Source organism: Colletes latitarsis, chromosome 6 (assembly GCF_051014445.1).
Source record: "Colletes latitarsis isolate SP2378_abdomen chromosome 6, iyColLati1, whole genome shotgun sequence".
Classification (NCBI taxonomy): domain Eukaryota; kingdom Metazoa; phylum Arthropoda; class Insecta; order Hymenoptera; family Colletidae; genus Colletes; species Colletes latitarsis.
Window position 1 is genome coordinate 15470546 of NC_135139.1, and position 22374 is coordinate 15492919.

General features: G+C 44.2%; 1 protein-coding gene across 1 annotated transcript in view; it reads right to left on the bottom strand.

The window, feature by feature from the left end:
* Window positions 1–22374, bottom strand: part of LOC143342586 (uncharacterized) — a 99252-nt gene that overhangs the window by 15519 nt on the left and 61359 nt on the right. Inside the window, exon 2 of the mRNA XM_076766632.1 lies at window positions 17458–17743. Coding sequence (XP_076622747.1) covers window positions 17458–17743 — 286 coding nt within the window. The remainder of the gene's footprint in view (window positions 1–17457; window positions 17744–22374) is intronic.

Genomic DNA, 22374 nt, shown 5'->3' on the forward strand with positions numbered 1-22374 from the left:
ATAGTTTTTGATTTGTAAGCGTCCGTGGGGGGTCGACGCGTACGACGACGTGAACGCCATCGCTACACGCATTCCCCGACCCGATTTTACACGTGTTTACTGCCACCGGCGACGTTCACGCACGACACGCAACGAGTTCGCACTTATGCTTCGCAGAATTTATGCGAATATCGGCCATTTCGCGGGACACGGTCGCGAACAGGTGCGAAGGAACGCGATGAAAGGCGCACGATGTACGACCACCCTGAAGGTTGGATTCTTAAGAGCACTTTTCGGTCAAATCGTGTGTGAAAAAGCTTATTATCTTACATTGTTTCAGTTTAATACTTTGACTGCCACGTCACTGTAAATAGGTGACAGGATTTACCACTATGAAACTAGAAAAATTCATTCTCTAGTTGAGATCTCGAGGGGAATAAATTTAGATTTGTGAATTGTAGCAAGATTGCAAATCCAAATTTTAGTCTTGCAGAATATTATACGGTTTTGATCTGGCAGTGAACGCGTTAAGTTTGTATATCTTCACTCAAGGCTGAATCGGTCGAGATCACTTGTTAATTTGACGCTCGATCATCGAACACGAAAGCGTTGAATGGGAACGAACGAAAGATATTTCGAAATCTATTACGCAAATCTATTAATTTTAAGATGAATTCTGGTGCCCCTCTCGTACTCGAGAATTCGATTTGACGTTGTGGGCAAGTATCATCGAAACATTAATCATCAATGTCATCTAGATACGTATCGAGCCTATGACTGCCTGTATAGAAGCACTTTTATAGATTATCCAATATATGCTTTCCAAGGCCGTTCTCTCCAGCTGATTCCTCGCGGTAGAAATACAATAAAGCATAGGATTGCTATTAACAAACGATCCGCGGGATGTTTACAAATAAGTTCCTCAAGAAACGATTGTTGAGATACGAAAAACAAACTGAATATACGACGTCTCATCTTAAGATTATTTCAAAACAGTACATTTTGCCATTTAAATTTTAATATAACTATATTCACATTGTTTTTTAAAACGTACAATTCTATTCTAAAAGGAAACGTTTAATGGTACCAACGTCTGCTAAAAATAGCAAAGACGGTAGCTCGTTCCTTCGTCGTATCCTCGCTTAATCGTCGTTCTACCTCATTAGGTTCATCTTTCATTTTACAAAAAACGCGTGCACCCAGGCGCGTTGCTTATTTCGTACGCCAAAAATCCTAACTGGATTCATTAATTTTTCACGTTCCACCTTTGGCACGGTAAATCCACGCAGGGACTGTTTCGTTCCATCTTTGTTGGGAAATTACGCCGCGGTTCAATATGCGTAATTACAGCGACTTGTCATTATCTTTCCTCGGGAACATCCTTCGCGTCACGGACACGTTTCGCGCGAAAAAACGGACGCCCTAAGACCGCGCCACGATAATTAGAGATTTACCGTAACTTCGCTCGTTTCCCTTACCCTTCCACGGATACACGCGCGGACTTTTTCCTTCGCCAAAAACCGTGCCGACGGACTCCTCGAGCGACGGTTCTTAAAACACACTCACGGAACGCTGGTCGTCGTACCACCCAAGTTTCTTTCGCCCGCATTCCTCTGTACTTTTTCTAAAAACGACCACCCCATAACCGCGGTAATAGCGCGCACAATTATTCTCAACGTTTTCTGATGCCGATACGGTGGCCATCGTCAAAAGTTTCTTCTTGATAAATTCTTGGGGTTTGAGTTTTCGTGTTCTAATTGGGATCTGAACACACTATCAAAACTGGTGGTTATGTAAATGATCTCCATAGAAGAATGATATTTTATGGCAAAAAGCAAACGCAGGACTAGGAAAACAAATCAAAGAATCACTACTAGAGCTGTTCACTTTCAACTGGCTGAGTCTACTCTTTTCATTTTTCCTTTATAGTTAATTTACTTAATTATTTCTTTTTAACGACACATCTATGAGTCTTGGAAAATACTTTTATTTTAATTTGGTATATTTCTTTACAAAATTCGACAGGATTCCGTAAACATTTGTTTCAATCGATCGCATTCTAATAATTAATGCAAAAACTGTGAAGTTTCCGGATCACGATGAGCAAGATTGGCCGGTAATTCGATTATAACTTTATGCAGTAGCAATCTCATTTTGTTAGATCAATGATCGTTGTTATTCCGAGGCAGGGATTTATCCAATCGAGTTACCGTCTCACACCGCACTGTCAATTTCCACATAGCGGTCTCGAACTTCGCTGTTACCGATGATTGCACGCTATTCACCGCGCTTCCGCTTTAATGCCATTCAATCGACCAGGTACGAAGACCCCTCGCGCTTCGTACCATCCATCCTCCATATTTCACGCAACGTTTAATTACGGAGCGTTTATCGTGTCGTCGTCCGCGACGAAGTAAAAAAGTACGTTCACCGCTGTCGTTGCATTGTCGATGATTACGCGAGTCGCTGATGTCGCGGGACGAGGCCTACGGTGGTTTGGTATTCAGTCAGTGACAAAATAATTAAGTACCGGTAAGCATTCAAAGGCCAGGCGTGCTTCCACGACCACGATCGTTGAGTTACGACTGTGTTAGCTAATTACCGAGAGATGTTACGCAATGACAGAACTGTCCGCGTGCGTTCATTAATCATCATTAAGGAACGATTCGCGTGTCCTGATAACGTTTTGCCAGAACCGGCCTCTCGAGCGTCGTGAGATTTCGCGTCTTAAAAGGAGAACGCACGCAGTGCCTCGTCCAGGAGGATTTCACGGGATATTTTTTTCGCTTATCCCGTACGTACGGTCTTTGTTAAAGTTGCGAGCCAGTCGCGGGATGGTTCGTCAAAGGAAATGACGTAAACATTTATCGCGGGTATTTCGACGGCTTGATGATATATAAATAGCTCAGGATTAGTCTCCGAAGAAGGCGGTATGACTGACAAAAGTTGTCCAACTCTGTCATTTTTACTCTTAAAAATTTTCAAACTTTAATCCCACGATTGGGATTAAAAACATGATTTTTTGTACTGTTTGCCCATTTACTTTCTCTTGTTTTCTTTTCACGATACAGTTTTAATTATTTCGATAGATTGATCATCGATCAACTTCAGCAGTAAGTTCAATTATAATTGCTGTAAGTAATTGATTCTCTCGATTAAGACAGTTAGTTATCAATTTCAACAACGATCGACAACCAATCGATATAGCTGCTGCAATCATTTGATTTTCGCAATAGAAAAAGTTAATAACGAATTGCAATTAATAATCAACGTGTTTTCGACCGTAATGGTCAATTACCAGTTTAATTGCATTTCGCCAACATTGCTGTGGAGGCAGAAACGTAGCAGCGGCCAAATTAGCATTGGAATTCCCGGCAGATCTCTTTCGAAGTTCTTCCACGAGCGTATTTCGGCTTCGTTGGGACCGCTTACCGAACAATGCCACCCCGTACTAATTAAAAACCGTCCTCTCCGGGCTTTTAATTACACGATTTCGTGACAAACGAGACCCGCGGAAGGAAAAAAAGGCGAACCGGCCGCGCTTTTTACGCGCCCACGCGCAACCGATCGCGTCTCGAATCGCGAAATTTTGTCTCGTGCCGCGAACAACGGAGCACAAAGCGGCAATTACTCTTCGCGCGCCTCTCAATCGGTTTTATTTGCGATTTTCTGGTCGCTCGGGGCACCTCTCGTTCGATTAATCAGTCTCGAAGGGACCCACAGGAGACCTCTCGATAGGGAGGGAGGGATAAAACAAAGAAAAACACGACCACCGGATCTCGACCGAGAAAAATAGGCGGTCCAAGTGGGGAAAGAAGGAGAGAGAGAGAGGGAGGACGGAGGATCGGGCTTGCCTTGAATCTGCAAATTATACCGACCGATACGCCGTTGCTTCCCGGTATCTATCGGCGTAACGTCAATAAATATATCATTAACAACAATAATTTATCCGAGAAGACGGGCGCCGCTGGTCGCTCCGGGGCCCCGATCTTTTACCGATCGCGTCGCGTTCCATTGCGCCGCGTTTACACGCACGTCTGTCCGCGCAGGCGCGACGAGTCTGCGCGTTGGCGATAATTGAGCCGTCTCCCGCCGCCGCGGCAATTTTAATCGGTCTCGGTTTTTGACACCGCGGGCGAAATCCGTGATCCGCTGCTGGCCTCCTTTCGCTTCGACCGAACGTTCTTATCTCTGTCGATTAAACTCCTCTTTCTAGCCTCGGGTCAAAAGTACCTTCTGCAGACTCTCCGTTCGCTCCCTCTACCCCCGTCGTGTTCTTTCTTCTGCCTACCCTCTCGCATTCGTGCTATTTGTTACTCTTCACCGATTCTCGGTTTGCTCGTTTTTACTGTTAATCGTGTGCTTTGTAACTGTCCAAGGTCGGCGTGCTCGCGAACACCGGCACGGTCAATAAGGAAAGGGAAGCCGACAATTACGCGCTCTTAAGGATATCTCATCGGTTCGTTTTTCGGTCCGTGGCGCGGACTTCCTTTAATGAGCCTTTCGAACAGTTCGAACGGTCTATTCGGTCGAAGCAAGTTGTTGGAGTTTAGAGATTTCTCATCTACAAAGTGTCATGTTTGTGTCGAAAAATTAAAATTGTGTCGTTCAGCTTAATAAACATTCTACTTGAACTCCTAGATTATTTTCTTGCGTTCATTACGGGAAGATCAGAGTTCATTTTCCAAACTATTGGTGGGTAATGATTGCATAGCCTCTTCTGTGACAACTAATAAAGAAAATAAAGAAAAGATATTGTCGTGGATACGGAAGCTGCGTTTGACAGTTGATTTAGCGGTTACTTTCATCTTGAGTTTAGATGAAAATTCAACAACAGTTAACACATTCGTCGTTCGGGATTACCTTTCTCTCGTTCACAGGAAACGCTTCTTTGTCGTTGGAGCGTTCGAGCCCGCCTCGCCTTAAAAGGTGACACTAAATTTCGCGCGATTACTCAAGAAATTAGTCGGTTGGTCGGTCGTAAATAAACTGTCGTGCGATCGAGAATTTTAGGAGCGCCGTTCTCGATAGGCTGTCTCGTCTACCTGATGGCTCAATATACTTGCGGCATCGCCCAATTCATTATATATTCACGGCTTTATCCTCGTTTACTCTCTCGCTACCAGCTGAAAATAGTCACACGGAATAAATCACGGAAACCGCAAGCACGGCTGAGCAATTAAGCGACCACGTAAAGTCGGGAATGTCTTAATAGCGATGCGGTCGGTGTTATTTCCTGGAACAGTGATTCATAAAGAGAAACCCGTTCGACAATTCCATTGGGACTGTTAATTGATCATGCGTATTTTTCACTGCGATATAAAATTCACGTATTCGAGAAATATGTGTTAATTAACTACGACTCTTGTCTTTCTCAAGGATCCCGCACTTATCCTTTTCCTTTGTTCATTTTTTCCCCTGCAACTCTAAAATATTTCACGAGTTACAGATTTATTAAACCGTTTCGAATTTATCGGTAGTTCTGTAAGCGTTAATTACTGCAGGGATAGCTTCATCCCCCCAAACACCATTATGAAATTTTTTTTACAGATGCAGAAACGACGATGCCTTTTAAGAATGGATGCGTCCTGACAGCAAATCACTTTTACTTGTACTTTATGGGTCCCGAGCGGTCCACTGTCAGTGCAAAGATGTCCAAAGGGTCGATGGGATGCTCCCTTGTACCGCACACCCGGCTATTCGGACGTCAAAAGATATTTAAGCCCGGTGCTCGGTTCCTAAATGCTCATGTAAACAGATCGTGTTCCAAAAGCGACTGACGAATGTCGCTCAGAATTTACGGCACCGGTCTTTCAACGACAACTTATGGCCCTTTTGCGTCAGCTTTCCTCGTGCGTCCAAGTATTTTCGACCTGTTCATCTGTCGTCACCTTGTTCTTTAACTTACGACGTTCTTAATGGGGACACTATTACTTAAGTAGATTCTAAACTACCACCATTGAATTTAAACTAGCCTTTGCACCATTAATTCGTTTCATTTAATGCTGATGCATTTTATATATTTCGTTTCAAGACCCGTTGAAAAATAGAACTTGTGAAATAGCCATGAATTGAATTTCCAAAAGAACTCGTAGAAATCGAATTTAGCGCTATCGGACTGTCATAAATCGACGCATGTTTATCAAGGTCTATGTGTTCGCTAGCAAATGGGAATTAAGGGAACAGCATTTAAATACGAAATTCGTAAAAGATGCTCGAACCACTCTTACGAAGTAAACTCGACGTAGTTAATTACCAAAATACGTTCCATTCGCTGGCAGACGCGGGCCATTAACTCGCGACTTTATTGCGTCGTTCCAGGGTCTTCGATAATATTTCCGACAATACGACCGGTCCAGTAGGCATTTCGAGAAATTAGAAGTCACCGTTTCGGTGCGATCGTCTCCACTTTGGTGCAAGAGGCACGCTTCTCTTCGACACGTCGTAATTCACTCGCGAGACTTTCACCGCTAATCGTTCTGGCTCTGTCTTGTACGCTGAGCCCACGATAATGGCGTGTAAATCACCTCCCTGCGTCGATTGTTGCCCCGAATACGATTAGGCGACGCGTGTTCGACCAGTTGCCTCCCTAATTCAGTCAACGACCGTAACGAGTCAATCGAGGAAAGAAGCCAGATAGATGGATGCAAGACGAGTCAGAATCTTGCGTTCGTGTTTCGTGTTCGGTGGTGATCGGTCATTGTTTTACGAGCTATGGGAACGCGAGAATTCTAACGGAATTTTTCTACGTGGGAAATTTCGTCGATTGAGTTATTCGGGACTGAACATTTTTGTGATAATCTAGGTGTCCATTCCGATGATATATTCCAATGCACGGTACAGTAATGGTTCTTAAAATGAATCCAAACGTGATTCGTAAGTTGAATATTTCTGATTACTCCGAAGTGTATCGTACTTTAAGGCTCTCTATTGCTGTTAGAGATCGAACGAGCAAAAGTGTTAGTAATATTTTTCAAGCTCGCAGGAACGAACTACCTGGACATTACATTACGTCATATTAATCTACAATCAACGTCCGCGTTAATGGCGCAGCAATCGTGTCATTACTGTATCGCTGCGCGGTCATTATACCATCCGGACGGTCGGCGATGGAATTATATTGCTTTTACGGCCGCCTCAATTGCCATCTCCAAACTATAATCGAGATAAAGCCGTACAACGCTGGATCGTAGATTGTGATTGAAAATATGTGTAAGGTGTACAACGCGGCGCGTCCGGGACGAAGCGGACTCGGGGAAAAGAATAAAGGAACAGTCGAGAACAGATCCATCACTGGCCGGACGATCGATCGGTCGATTTATCCGTCATCCCATCTAAAGTTTGCCAGCCGTCGCTAACCGCTGCTTCCATGCGCGCCTTTGTCCGTCTATCTGTCTACGGAGGCGTGGCTGAGAAGGCAACCGAATTGTCGAACGTTTAGCATCCTCGAAGAATATAGAGTGTCCCTACTATTTTCAAACGATAACAATTTTATCCGACGCGGCGAATCGATCGAGTCCTTTGAATTTTTTGGTAATTGCAATTGCTGAGAGGATCTATCGGAACGATTTTGCCCAGACACGCATCTAGCCGTGTGCAAGCGACGAGTAAGAGGAACCATCATCCATAGTTGAACGCATCTTGTGCATCAAGAAAGCCTTCTTATGCGATAACGTACAATATGTTGTATAACCACGATAAATTACCCGCATTAAAGCGATGCGTCAGAGATCTATTTGTGGAGGGTGCATTAACGTCCTGGCACGACCATGTAGCGCTATCGGAATAGCTTTTCAGGCATACGTCGCGGTAACGAAGAGGTGAAGGACCCAACGTCGTTGAAAACGACCTGAGATTGCGAGAATGAAATCATGTCTTTCTGCAAAGTCTTCCTCTTATCGACTGGTATCTCGGTTGACGGGCTTGCTCGATTGATCATCGAACATGGTATTAGAGATCGCATCGATCGATTGGGAAGGCTAAATCTGCTCATGGGGAACACGTCGCGCGTCGATCTTGATCCGCTCCGGGAGTAGTCTCTCCACAGACGAGGTATACGAGTAGGCATTACAACTTATGGACTTTCGTGCCCAATCTGATTGCAATACCGATCTAAAATTCGGAGATGATTGAATACCTACAAAAAAGTATTAAACAACTTCTCCGTAGAGCATCAAACAAATTTAAAAAAAAAATCGACAGCCAATTAGAAACATTGTTGGTTAATACACATATTCCCGAAATCCTACGCAGAAGGATTTTAATGTTTCAAAATGGAAACAACGCGCATGTACAGCTTTCACTCCGTTAAAAAACAATAGAATTTCTATAATTTCATTTTCTGTCTCACTACCTCTTGTGTTCATTTCTAAATGGGGTAATGGGGGGTAATGGGAGCTCAATACCCCATAAAAATGGACCGAAAAAATACATTTGACGAAAGATCTACTCCTATACCTCGTCTCGACGACTGGAACCACTTGGACACGATTCCTCGGAAGAATCCAAAATTCTCAAGGAAGTACCTCCGTCTCGGAGCACCCTTCAATGTTTCCTGAGAAATAACCAGCGAGCTGTCCGAGCCGACATCGAGTTAACGGAATCATTCATACTCTACGTCAACTGTACGCGAACCCACGAGATCCGCACGAAGGCACTTGGTGCACGTCAACGTCAAATTCCCGTACTTGCCGCGGTAAAAGTGTAGGAATCGAGTCGAGTGGATAGGTTACCCTCATCCTCGTTTCGACTCGCGGTTTAGAGAGAGCAATGGATACTTCTTCTCGTCCGTACGCTATACACGCGTTCGAGAATGCTCGAGAGGCCACACGAGTAATCAGCAATGGTCGCACGAAAAGGGGCTGGGACGAAAACAAAGACTGCATTGTAGTTGTACGTGGAACTCGAACGCTTGTAGCGACTTCAACAGTTCAAGGAGCAATTATGATTTGATGGCTCTATTGCCTCGGTGTCTGCGCTCTACGGAGGGTCGATCGCGTGCGTCACTCGTGTTTCATGAGTGAAAACGTGAAAGAGTCTTTGGTTTATCCAACGACCGATCTTGGAAACGTTCAAGAGGTGAGAACCTAATTCGAGCTTGTTCCGAATGAACTCCTGGAGGTGGAAAGTACAGCTGATGCAACGTCATGGGAGCGAGCGAACGAATGTCATCAAATTCTTGGAATTACGAACGTTGTTCGGTAAATGAAGACTTAATTACGCGAGTTAAGAGACTATAACAAGGTTCTCTTACTCTTATAACAAAAGGTTTTTAAGTATTTCAAACCATTCGCATCTTCAAGAGTATAAGGGATGCAGTTTATGTTTACCTTTGTTCATTCGACGATCCTCGTATCTACGACGGCAGCCATTTGGGGTATCCGAAAAAGCGTCTACCTGTAGGCTGAACAGCTCAATCAGTCGGGGCACCCGATTATATTCCTCTCTGCGACATCATAAAGAGGAAGAATTCAGGGAAACGAAGCACGATGGTTGCTTGGGTGGTCACCGGGGACAAATGGCGCATCACGGTGGCTTTTAGCTAACGAGTGGCGCGTTACGAGAAATAGAAACGCAGGATCGTCGCGTATCGCCGTTTCGACGAACCGTGGTCAGTAGTCCGTGGCCCGTCGATTTGCCACGAGCATTTCTATCGCTTCTAATGTAGCGATACACGCCCCGGCTGTTAACAACTCTTTCCTTCTGCCTGTGAGCGCGTCCGTCGCGTGAAACAAGATAAGGCGAAAAAACGGTGGATAAATAACGAAGGCTACTTCTCGGCCATCCTTCCAGGGGACAGGAATTCCTAAACGACCGGCGGTATGTCACACATCGTGCGACGAAGAAAAGAGACGGGGCGCGAAAGAGAGAGAGAGTGAGTGAAACGCGGATGTTTCCGGAACCCGGAGGATGGTCCGTGTTTCGGAGATAAGGCGCCTAAGTTCGGGCATAGTTCGGTAAGTGGCGAAGATAAGAGGGCCGCCGGGACGACTCTGTGTGTTCGCTGACCGGGGTAAAACACGCGACAGCCTGTCTCCGGGTAATCGACGCGGCTTGTAATCTTAATTACTCGAAATACCGCGAGAGAATCGCGTAGGTCGGCGTGTATCGATACACGGCTGTCGTCTAGCTTCAAGCGAACGAGAAAACTTGTCGAGCGCGAGCTCCGTGAGAAATTTCAGTGTGTGCCGCCATAGTATTATCGGGAATGGGTTGATTCGACGATGGGACAGGTACACCTGCGTCCTTCTAGTTTCGAGACCTACAAATTGCCTGATATTAGGGACTTTTTTCTCGGAGAAAATTATTGGACGCATTAATTTCACGATACGAGTATCGCTAATTGGCTAGTCGAGGAAAATGGACGTCTTAGCTGAGCACGGAAACATTTTTTAAATACATGTTTAATTACTAAATGTCACTTAACATATAAAATTATGGGAAAAGAAATATTTGCTCCAATGGAATTTGGACACGATTAAGAAAGTCAGGTGTCTGTTGCATCACGATTGCTTTTATTGGAATAGTATTCAAATGAAATGTGCTTTAACGTTTTCGAATAAAATCATTCACCCTTTTTCCTCGGTTACTTGGAAGATTTCAATTTTAAATTGCAGCTTCTCGGGAGGAATAGCCTGCAAAGTGCTGCACGCTATTACGTATCGCAAATGACTTGATAGTAGGAAACAGGACGCATCTGCGTTAAGGATGGAAGGAATATTATCTTCGAGACAACCTTTCCATTCGACTTCTCATTCAAGGAACACGTAAACACGTAGCTCGAAATCTATTAACTCATACGAATATCATATTTACGGTCCCGAGGGAGTACAATTTTACGATAGACAATCATGAAGCGAATCGTTAGGCGTGGCCGGGTCGACTGTCGCTTGAGAAATTGTCCTCCCGTTCCTTAATGAACGCAACGTTGCTCGTGTACGCTAATTATCGTGTCCCAGTTATCTTACGCTTGAATTTATAGCAACACTTCTCTCCGGCTATGATTTACAGCCGTTGTTGTAAAGTAAACTTTGCGTAATTTACGCCTCGAGTAATTCGTTCTGCGAGCACTGTCAACGCGATAACTCGAGGGAAGCAAATAATTAATTTCGTTCCAATCATCGTTAGACTCACGAGAGCAATTATTGCGAAATCGGTTCGCTCCTTCGTCTCTACAGGCGCGATAGGTGCAGTAATAGACGTATCACGGTAGTGTTTACCGATCCATGTGTTTTATATCCAACGCCAAACGCGCTATTATACCAGTTATTTCTGTGCGTATTAAATGATTCACGCTTTCGTCCGAAAGCTGTTCATTTGCATAATATTAGCGCGAGCTGGCTCGACGGTTAATTAATCGCACAGCGGTCGGTGCGGCGGAATTCAAATTCGTTTCAATTCATCGTGCAAACAATTTTGCAATTTCACGCCGTTTTTACAACGTGCAATTTTACTGTCAACAGCGCGTTCGTTCCGAGATCATCAAAACATCAATTTCACGCAGGATGATTCGCCAGTAGTATTTTACGCGATAGACTCGCGATATACAGTATATCATTTTTTCTTGTTAAATACTCAATACTGAGTTCAGTTTATAAAAGACAGAATCGTCGTATAATCGCGTGTCGTTGCGGCGGAAAGGGTTAAAATCGACGCAGCATTTTTTCGTGCAATTTATTCGCATACTTTGGCCGAATCGAGGAGAAAACAATTCCTCGGCGTGGCGTGGATTAGCCGCGAGCGGGTCGATAAATACGAGCCGCGTGTAACGAATCGGGGGTACACGCAATCAAAGAGACGCACACAGGCTTACGGTAGCCCTACAGCGCGCAAGAACTGCTGCCAATAAATCTACGTGGGCGAGATCGCCTCTAAGATTAAAAGTACGCGGCTCGGGAGCATATAAAAGCCCGGGCCCTCGGGAGGGGCCTACGAAAAATTTTCGGTCGCACGAAAGGGCCCCGAGAGGAGACTCCGCTCTCGTTTGCATCCTTCCGGAGCTCGCACTTTACGGGGCGTGAACCTGCTTGTTCCTTTTTCGCGGAGAACATGCGACATCGTGGCTCCACGAAAAAGAACCACGAGGGAAGATGGATCCTTCGATTAGATGCAGAGCTCAATTAAAGAGAGGACTTTCCGAGACGTCCTTTGCGATGATTTACCGCCATAACTCGTTCGAAAGAATTCGTAAAACCTGCGAATTACAGAATTTCGATACTAGAAAAGTGTCAGATATTGTAATGAGTCTTCAAAGGTCATTAGATTATAGTGTTAAATACCTTGTCTGTTATCATAAGTAGAACAAATTTCTAACATTGTGGGGAAGAAGAACGTAGAACATTGCAGACTGTTTATTTTTGAAGTCATTGGCCTAGCAGTCTTGGTGGTTGATAACAGAGTGTTTCGTGCTATGGAGAAAGATTAATTGAACGAAGCAAAAAACAGTAACGAACAACGAGTAGGCGTCGACTGTCTGACAATTAACTAGAAAGACTGTTAGCTGCTCGCTGGCAGTGACATCACGGTATTAGATGAGATAATAGGAGGTAAACAAGCGGAAATAACCTGACGGGAATGCCAGATAAACGATATAGAAGAAAGCAGGCGCACGATCTATACAAATACTGTAATGGAAATCAATTTCTTTGATCAGAATCTTTGCACTGTGAAATTAAATATATCCGAGTGATAAATTCATTACGTGTTGCAACTTCTATTTGACTTATCCTACCGATATTATCGACGTATCGTGCGTCTATCAATAAGTTATCGATAGCTTATCGATAATCGTTAGTAGCATCACCGACACGAGGGCGATTGTCTGCGTCCTGAAAGGTGCGACATCGTAACTTCGCAGAGACAGGGGGTGGGGACCGAACGAAGCAACGAGGACGATCCTGGCGCGAGGGAAGGAGGGCTGTTGGGACGAGAAAAAGAGAAGAAGAAGCCTCGTTACGTGGTCCGGGATCCCGGGCGTATACGCAATGAGATAACATCGGCCCAATACGAATATACGTGGCCGCGGGCGCGTAACGCGAATTAAAAGGATGACTCAGGTGAGGACGGCGCTGGTTTTCAAGACGCAAGGATATCCTAACGAGCGGTCGATTAAACGACAAAGTCACGGACCGTTCGCCGGCCGATAAATGCCGCTCGCCGCGAGGAAATGAAGTTGTCCGCTCAGTTTTGCGTACAGGGAGTCTCTCATCCTCGACGAAACGACGACCAGACGCAGCCATTGCGTTCTAATTGACGCTTTGCAATCGTTTCATAAAGGGGGACCATTATTATTCGAAAAGAGAAAAAGGCTTGGGAGTTTCTTTTTAATACGTGGAATGTCCGATGTAAATTCTTTATAAATACATCGAATGTTCATAAAAAATCTGTATAGAAAATATAAACATCCTTGTTATACGTTTGCTAGTTTCCAATTATCTAAAAACAAAGTTTCGTTTTCGTGGACAATTTGAGGGATTCGATCTAGCAGTCAACGTGTTAGAAAGTTACAGGCAAATATTGACTGTTTGAAACATTGTTTGAAGTAGTATTTATGTGATATTTCTTGTCAGGAAACAATTCCTTGAGTCTAACGATCACAGTAATTGGTTTTCAGTCATCGTATACATCAGTATCGTGTACAGTAACGTATACAATTATTTTCTCGTTTTCACTTGTAGTTTATGCTTGGACAAAAATGGAAATACTTTGTATAACGATGGAGACTCGGAGATTCTGATCACGTACGGGACGCCGCGTAGATGCTTCGATCGTGTCAGCTCTGCTTTTCGCGGCAATCGATGTTACAGCGCGCACTTACTTCCGAGAGCGTGCGTGATGTTGCGCTGTCGATCATCGATGGTAAAAATGATGGTGATTTCTGATGGTAATTCACAGCCTCCGGGCAATTTTGTCTGCTTAGCATCCTGCGGGTTGCTTCTCGTGATATTTCGTGCTGATTACAGGAACTGTCGTTCTCGATACGATGATGTTCCTTCATAACGGAGACCTCATTAACTTGATTACGAAGTATACAGTTACATGACGTATGCAAACACGTTCTGTATGGATTACTACAGTGGAATTCGAATTTTTAATCTTTTTTTTGACCTCTGACGTTGCTGGAATTTTTCTGAATCTCCTTACAATACAAATTGGACTTGATAAAATCGTTCCAATACCACCTCGTACAATTATAATAGCTCCATGATTGTACACTATTTAGCTACTCCCGGACTCGAAGTTTAAAATAACAGTGCATTACCCCTCTTTTAAAAACGATGGATTATTTCTGGACCATCCCCCCAGGCAAACTTCACTTCACACCTTGGGAAATAAAAGAAGCGCTCGAAATGGTCGTCCGTCGAGGATGCACGCAGACAGTTTTTGCTGTCCAGCAGCAAATGCCACCCACGCGAGTCGCATAGGTGCTTGGCAACGAATCTCGAGCGGAAGCTAGCAGTCCAGGCCCCGTTGAAGTCACGACGATTCGCACGGGACGGAGACGTTGCCGCATCACGAAAGCAGCTCGAGAGCTCGAATTAAGTTCTCTCTGTCCCTTGCGTTTCGTCTGTTCGTTCCTCGCTTTCCGCCTCCTCGTTCGGCTCGCAGGCTCACGCTGGTACCACGGTCCGTGAGTCGGAGGCGCGATCTCATAATTATTACGTCGCGGAAGATGCGAAGTGACGCGATGATTGCCCCATCGCGAGGCTCCTTTAAAGAGCCCACCATCTCGCGGCGTTCCCTCCGCCCCTTCCCACCCCTTCAATTTATCCTCGCATTTCGCAGCGTAATTGCGTCGGTTTCGGCGAGACAATGGCGTTTCGCCGCGAATCAAGGAACGATCTTATCTGTACATGAAACGCGTCGTTCCCCTCCGTACACCGACCCCCCCTTCTTCTCTACCAATCGATGATTTATCGCTTTAATAACAGTATCGAAAGCGGCCGCATAGCTTATTACCGATCGTTCATCATTCGCGGGAGGATCTTTCGATTGCTGGAAATAAATTTCAATTTTGTTTTTCTCCGCGCGTCCGTTCGACGGTTTTCATCGTCGTCTCGGTCTTTCTGGATTCGCGTGTCAGGATTTGGTCATCAACGCGGTGTAACGACGTCGATGAAGGGCGGAATGAATCTCCTAGCGAATAAAAACACTGTGGAAACGAAGCCTTCGCCATTCATCGATGTAATTAACGGAATTTGATCGCACAATAGTCGAGACGAGAGTCTGTATGGAGCACTCTTCGACTCGGTAAAGTAGGCGGGGTGGCATTGCTTCTTATTGGCTACCGTTGAGACATCAAAGTCTTTGGAAAATCGCTTGTACGCCCAATAATAGATTTGTTCTTGCACGTAAATGAAGAAAGATATGAGATAGATATGTTTTCATTTGAAGTATATGTGGAAAGACTCGACAACTTTTGTGTTCCCTGATGTACGACGACACGTCGAGGGTATGGGCACCAGAAGAAAAAGAGGCGAGGGCTAAGGGGAGCGTCCTCCTCGTTGCACGGTAGAATGCGCCGGTCCGCCATTTTCGTGGCGGCGCAACAGAGGCGTAATAACTGCTGGAATTCATGGTAATGGCGATAATGCGTGCCTGGAACGATGGAGCCCGCAGGGGCTGAAACGAGGAGGAGGGCGAAACGAAGAGGCCCAAGACAGAGGTGGGGCACCCTGCCACGTAGCGGAAACTTACGTATGCCCTCGCGTACGTGTGAACTTGGACTCACCACGAGAGAACTGCTCCTCTGATTGGACGAATTCTTTCGACCGGATGTGGAGCTTGGCCTCTGACAACCGAAGGGGCCCTTTCGATCGTTTGTGGTTCGATTTCCTCGGAATTGAAACAACGAAACTTGATATTTTTGTTAGCCTTCACGCGGTCTCTTCGAAAATTGATGCAAACGTTGCTGTTAAAGTGTGTTGTTATTTTTATTTTGCTTTAAAATACCTGTATTTTTATTACATAGATTCCTCCATAGAATGTTTTCGGGATGAAGAGTGGGGGATTTTTCGAATCGATTCTTCTTCAAGCATGACGACACAACTTTGACCTCATCAATCATCAAATGAACAATATGTATTTACGGATTCTTTGAGCGAATAAAGATTTCACGTTGCGCACGATTGTCCAACGATTGTCGACGAGTTAAGAAGAAAAGAAATGGATCACGAGAACGATAGCCGAGGGGAGAAGCATAGGAGTGGTCCGCATCTGGGGCTACGATTGGTCGAAACACCCGGGCCGGATGTGGAGGTCGGGCTAAAACGAACCCTTGAATTATCCGTCTTAATTTGTCCGTCACGAGAATTAGCGCGAATCGAATGAAGGACAAGCAGAGCGAGAGAGACGAAGAGATGTTTTACAGGCACGAAGAGCTCGTGGGGCCTCCTATGGCGAGCCCAACTGCTGACCTTCGACCCGGAGGAACCAGCACGCTGAAAGACGCACACCTTGCGTGTTCGTTTCTTTTTTGCGTTTCGACCAGTTCCGTCGTATCGATTATGACATCGTCAACAGCTCCGAGAAACACGACGTTAATGTTCCACGCGACGATACACATTAGCGAGGCGAACGTTCGTTGCGTGTTCTTTTTTCGAAGGCGGCGAGCGAGGCTCGAGGATTGATCGATCGTTTCGCCGGCTCGTTCGCGATCGGGGGATAGTCAGCTTTTCGTTATTTAGTATTTGCTTTAGGGATACGTATCTTAACGTTCTATTACCTGTCATCAAAAGCTAATGGGCTGACTCGGCCTGCTCACCTCGTTTGCCCGTAATGGCCGCCCGGTTCGTAACGCCGTCGACTGTATCCCCAGCTGCCTAACCACCGACTTTGAGGCTCTCGTTGTAATGAAATCGCTAACCCTTTTCGTGTGTAAAAAGAGAAGAACGAGAGAGGTATCCCAGGATGGAACACCAACCGCCTGATAATAGGCATCGTTTCCTCAGTTGTACATCGTTACATCGTGTAATAAACTGATGCAAAAACGCGCAAGCTGCAATTTCCGACGGAGATCTCCAAAACACACAATCTCCAGAGGCGTAAGAAAAATTTACGAGTTTTGCACGAAACACGAGATCTCCCCGGTGCATCGTCACGATGGACCCGGGCGTCGACTACTCCGAAGTATCCACCGGACTAGAAAAGCTGTTTGGCGAGCAAACACGCCACAAATACGGTCTAGTGTGTACAGAAGGAATAACCTGGTCCCTAATGTCGCTACCAGCAGCCAGTTTCTCAACCCTTTTCGAGAGTGGTCCGGTTGAAGTGCTTGCAAGGGAAACGTCTTCGAGAAAAAATAATGTCACAAAAGCTGTTAATTTCGAGGAAGGAAAAATCGTCGAGTCGTTTGCTTAGGCGGGCACGTAGCGTGTTTGAGTTATCGTGCGCGAATGTGACGTTGGAAACGATAAACGCGGAGGCGATGATTACTGCATCGAATCAGAAAAAAACATGGACGCGGTGGTAAACACTTACCGAGAGTGCCGTCGAAGGGAAAGGGATGCCTGTCGTTCCTCCACGCCCACGAACATAAATCACAGGTGGTTAGTCCGTCGGTGGTGACACCCTCCTCGGGTAAATAAGGTGGTCTAGGCGGCGGTGGCACGAAGCTTCCTATCACAGCCCAAAGCGAGTCCACGTCGTTCCCGACGCCCGTGTAATACAGCAGTTCTTCCTCGGCTACGCCGGCGAACCAGTCCATGTCGTTAACACTGGGATGAACCGTGTTTGTGCTTGGTGTGCTCGTGCTGGCGACTGTCACCTGCAACGCAAACATTTTTATGAATCGAGGGATAGGGAGAAATGTATTCAATTTAAACGTTATGTTCGTCACACCACATTACTCAGATACATCGCACAGCATCGCGTATTCAACGTTTTGTCTACGGTTTCTTATTCTGTTCGAAAATTTGATCACGTTGATCAGGAAGTAGCCGATTTTGGAAAAGAGATGCCTAACGAGGTTACGTTTCCGTGGGGTACAAACACGCGAACGGTTCCAAATAAACACGGTTAATGGAGCAAACCGTGGAAACACTGGTGTTCTCAATTGGAAGTGCTCGAGCGTCCAGGAAGACAAACTGATGATCGCCTTCCGGCCGTGTTTCGTGAAATGTCGGTTCAAATAGTGTCGAGAACTGAAAAGTATACCGTTCGACTCGTTCCGTTCTTCGAAGCGGCGCTTTGTGAAGACGGCTCCGTTGTCCTAACTCCTACGACAAACAGTCGAAAACGGTGCGGGCGGCCGCAAACAAATCTTCCGTCCCTCCCCTCCGGGTTCCCTCGTCCCTTTTTCTCTCGCCACTCGGAAGTTTTACGCGCCGGATAAACCTCGATAAACAGTGACAATGCATTCGGTGCATCGTCGACTGAATAACTCGACGAAGCGCGTCCTTGAAGGTGTTGCTTGTAATTGGGGCAGCGTACAAAAGAACAATGACGCTGCAGCTTCGAAAATATTCTTTGCAGAGGCTTGCCAAACGCGTCATTCTTGCTGCATCGCGATTCATGGGCGGAAGACGCGATCGTTTGGCTCTTTTTCGTCGATTTTTTTCGAGCAACGAGAATGGATCTGGTCAGGCATTTGGGTATCAGCTTTGTTGTTTCACAAAATTAAATATGGAAATCAGTGATTTTCGATAGCTAAATACTCTTGTAAATTTATTTTGTTTTCAATTTCTGGTATTAAATAGAATTACAAATGTATTTGTAACCGTTTTGAAACAGTGACTATTTCAATTCAGATTTATAGAGTAGACTTTCATCGACATTTAGGTATGTCAGGTATTTTGCTACGGTATCTGTGCGTCCTAAGGCAACCGATGAAACTACCTGTAATACCGAAAAATAGCTGGGAATATTTTTCAAGAGGGCACCTCTTATTCTCTGTAAGCCTCGAGCATTATTAAGTGCAACAAATTGAGACACAGAAATCCCCGAGGGCTCCCATTCGATAATGGATAACCTTGCGCAAGTTACCGAGATGCATCGTGCGGATGATTATAACGTGATTTTATCCGATTAATGCAGACAACATTGTTGTGCCCCTATACGCAAAACGAACCACCCAGCGAGCACGCTTTAGGGAAGAACGATTTTGTGCGATTTTCTGCTATTGCTACCTACCCACGGAACTGAAATTGCTTCGAAATAGGTACCGGGGATCTTGCATTAGACTGTGCACGCCGTGAGCTATAAATTTCACACACGATTTCCCCTAAGTCGAAGAAACGTTCGATGCATAGCGAAGGATTATCTATGTCACGGTTGTTGTTGCTGTTGAAACGTACAAAATATGGGTCTCCGGGGAATCTAGTAATGAGGAATGAGCCCATACTATGCGTTTCCATAATTTTCATAACGTTTCTTATGATCATGGAGACCTGGAAAAATTTGTTTCGAAAAGAAACTCATAATTTCACTGTTGAATTGCATTTCATTACACCAAAATTGGTTTATTCAAAATAATAAGATGGTTTAATTTAAAGTAAAAGAGACCAATTAAATTTTTTAAATTTTGTTATATATCTGTGAGAAATATATGCTTTTGAACGATTACGCGGTTGTAAATTCGGTAGTGGATATATTTGTTTAATTTCTGATGATTAAATATCTCAAGAAGCATTCGATTAATTTTTTACATTGCATAAACGTCTCTTTATATCATAAAGATAATAAACATCTTTTAAAAAAGAAAGGGTCACCTTGAAGGATATACGTAAAAATATTTGATACCTAATTGTCCTAAAATATTGGACCTTCCGTCACAGTCGCTGGATTTAAACCTTTCTGGTCGACGGACACCATACACGTTATAAAAATCACGTATTTCATGAAACAGATATCCAAAGCTACAGGCGTGTAGCATCGAAGGTTTATGACACCTACCTAGTATCAGATACAACAGAACCACTCCTTTATTACCAAGGACTGAATGGGTCGAAAGAAAAATGTAAGCTTCGAGTTTTAATGACTTATAATGCTATCAATATTATCCAATTATCTGTTGAATGAGATTTCTACAATTTACTGTCAAAACATTACGCATGTCAAACCTAATAATAAGTATATTCACCTCGTGTAAAATATATAAGGGTGTCAAAAGTAGAAAATCGTAACTAAAATAGAATCTCCATACCACTGATGGTAGGATAGTCGAATAATTATTTACAATACCATGAACATAAAAATTTGTCGTTGAACACGAATTAAAATAAAAAATTTCTATTGTCGCAACAGGTTCACTTCGTAATAATAAACTCGACTAGCGATTACTAGTACAAGTAATTATCTTGGCATGAACGCGATAATTGCAAGGGGTGACTGGAGTCTCAACGTAAATTCTGCCCCAAGAATTGTACGAAACTGACATCGGTTGCAGTCACTCATGCAATCCGGTCTGGAAAATACCAGAGTGCTGGGTATATCTCGGTGTCCCACAGGACGGGGTGCTTTTGTGTCGAACGAAAGGGGTCCGTGGCCATGATTATGGATGGGCCTTAAGAGCCGATGGGGCCCCGCAATCGTCGTACAATGGCACGCATTGATCGGCTTAATTACCGTGATATCGGCGTAATTAAAGCCCCGTTGTGTCAGGACCCTTCTCTCGAAGGCGTCGACGAAACCCGTGACTGGACTCCTGGCGTCAGACTCGCGTTCTCCGTCGCCTTTACCTCCGCGTCCTTTTCTTCGTCGCGTCATCGCCGGTCTGTGACCGCTCTGTCACTTTCTCGCGCGGCTTGGCAACGCTCTGTTAATAAGCCATTATCCGCGGGACGACGCGCCTTCGACGAATCGCTGCGTATTCCACGCTTCGGTCGTCTTGAATCGCGTCGAGTTCAAAAAACGCGCGACTCGTCCCTCGGCCATGGTCACACCGGTCGCAGGAAAAATTTCGATGGAATTTTTAGCGGTCCTCGCCGCATGCTGTGAACACCTCTTTCAAGGTGCGAGACTGTTGCGAATTAGGAAAGGAGACGAAACTTTTTTTTTACTGGTTTTATTTGTACCAGGTATAGAACGAAACACCCGAAAGTCTGTCTTGAATAGCTTTGTTAATGATGCCTTACACAGATTTTCTAGCACTTTAGAGATTGCAATTCTAATATTCTGATAGCTCAATATTTCGAAAATTTGTAGTTTATTCTTCAAGATTAGACACATGATTAATTAACCCCCTGCTGAACAATGACGAGTCTGGGTTGCAACAAGTTCTTGATGTCAAGTTTAACAATTATGAGGCAATTATTTGTCATCAAGTCTTATACAGGGTGTTCGGCCACTCCTGGGAAAAATTTTAATGGGTGATTCTAGAGGCCAAAATAAAACAAAAATCAAGAATACTAATTTGTTGATGGAGGCTTCATTAAAAAGTTATTAACAATTAAATGAAAAAATTTCAAATCGTTCTGGAAAAATTATTTTCGGTTGCGGGGGTTAATTACAATCATTTTTGGTCATTACACATACCCCCGAAATCCTACTCAGTTTCGAGAAAAAAATTCCTTACCGAAAATATCATGTGTGACCAGAAATGTCTGCCCGAATTTTCATGCGAATCTTTAAAACGTCATAACTTTTGAACGGATTGGACGATTTTAATGTTTAAAAAAGCAAACTACGCGTATTTTGATGGAGAATATGTACAAATCGCAAAAATATTCGAAAAGTTGGTCCCTGACCCCGCAAAATGAGAAAAACTCCATAATAATGGTCCAATTTTCAAACAGCCATAACATCTACAATTGTGAATATATTTCAATGAAACTTGTTTCTGAAGTAGAGCTCATGGGTACCTACAGAAAAGTATTAGACGACTTTTCTGTACGGCGTCAAACAAAATTACTAAAAATAAAAAACGAATTTTTAAGAAAAATCGACAAGGGGGTAGGTGCCTAAATTTTTCGACGAAAAAAAAATTTTCCAAATCGTTCTAAAAAAATTATTCTTAGCTAGGGGGGTCAATTACAATCATTTTTGGTGAATAGACATATCCCCGAAATCTTGCGCATTTTCGAGAAAAAAATTCAGTAAGGATGGAACTTTGAACATTACTAACTTTTTAACGAAGCCTCGATCAACAAATTGATATTCTTGATTTTCGTCTTATTTTGGCCTCTAGAATCCCCTATTAAAATTTTTCCCAGGGATGGCCGAACACCGTGTATATTAAAATCAACACATTTTTATATTCACGAGATATTCGTAAAACAAAGGTTAATGTCCGTTATCAAAGTTTTACTATTTAAATTAGATTCAGAATGAAGGTAGCAGCTTCTTCAGTTACTGTAGAATCCAATTACGTAAGAAACGAATGAATTCTCCGATCGGCCCAAAGATTGTAAACACGTCGAATAATCGAACATCGTCATCCGCCATTTTTTACACGGGACG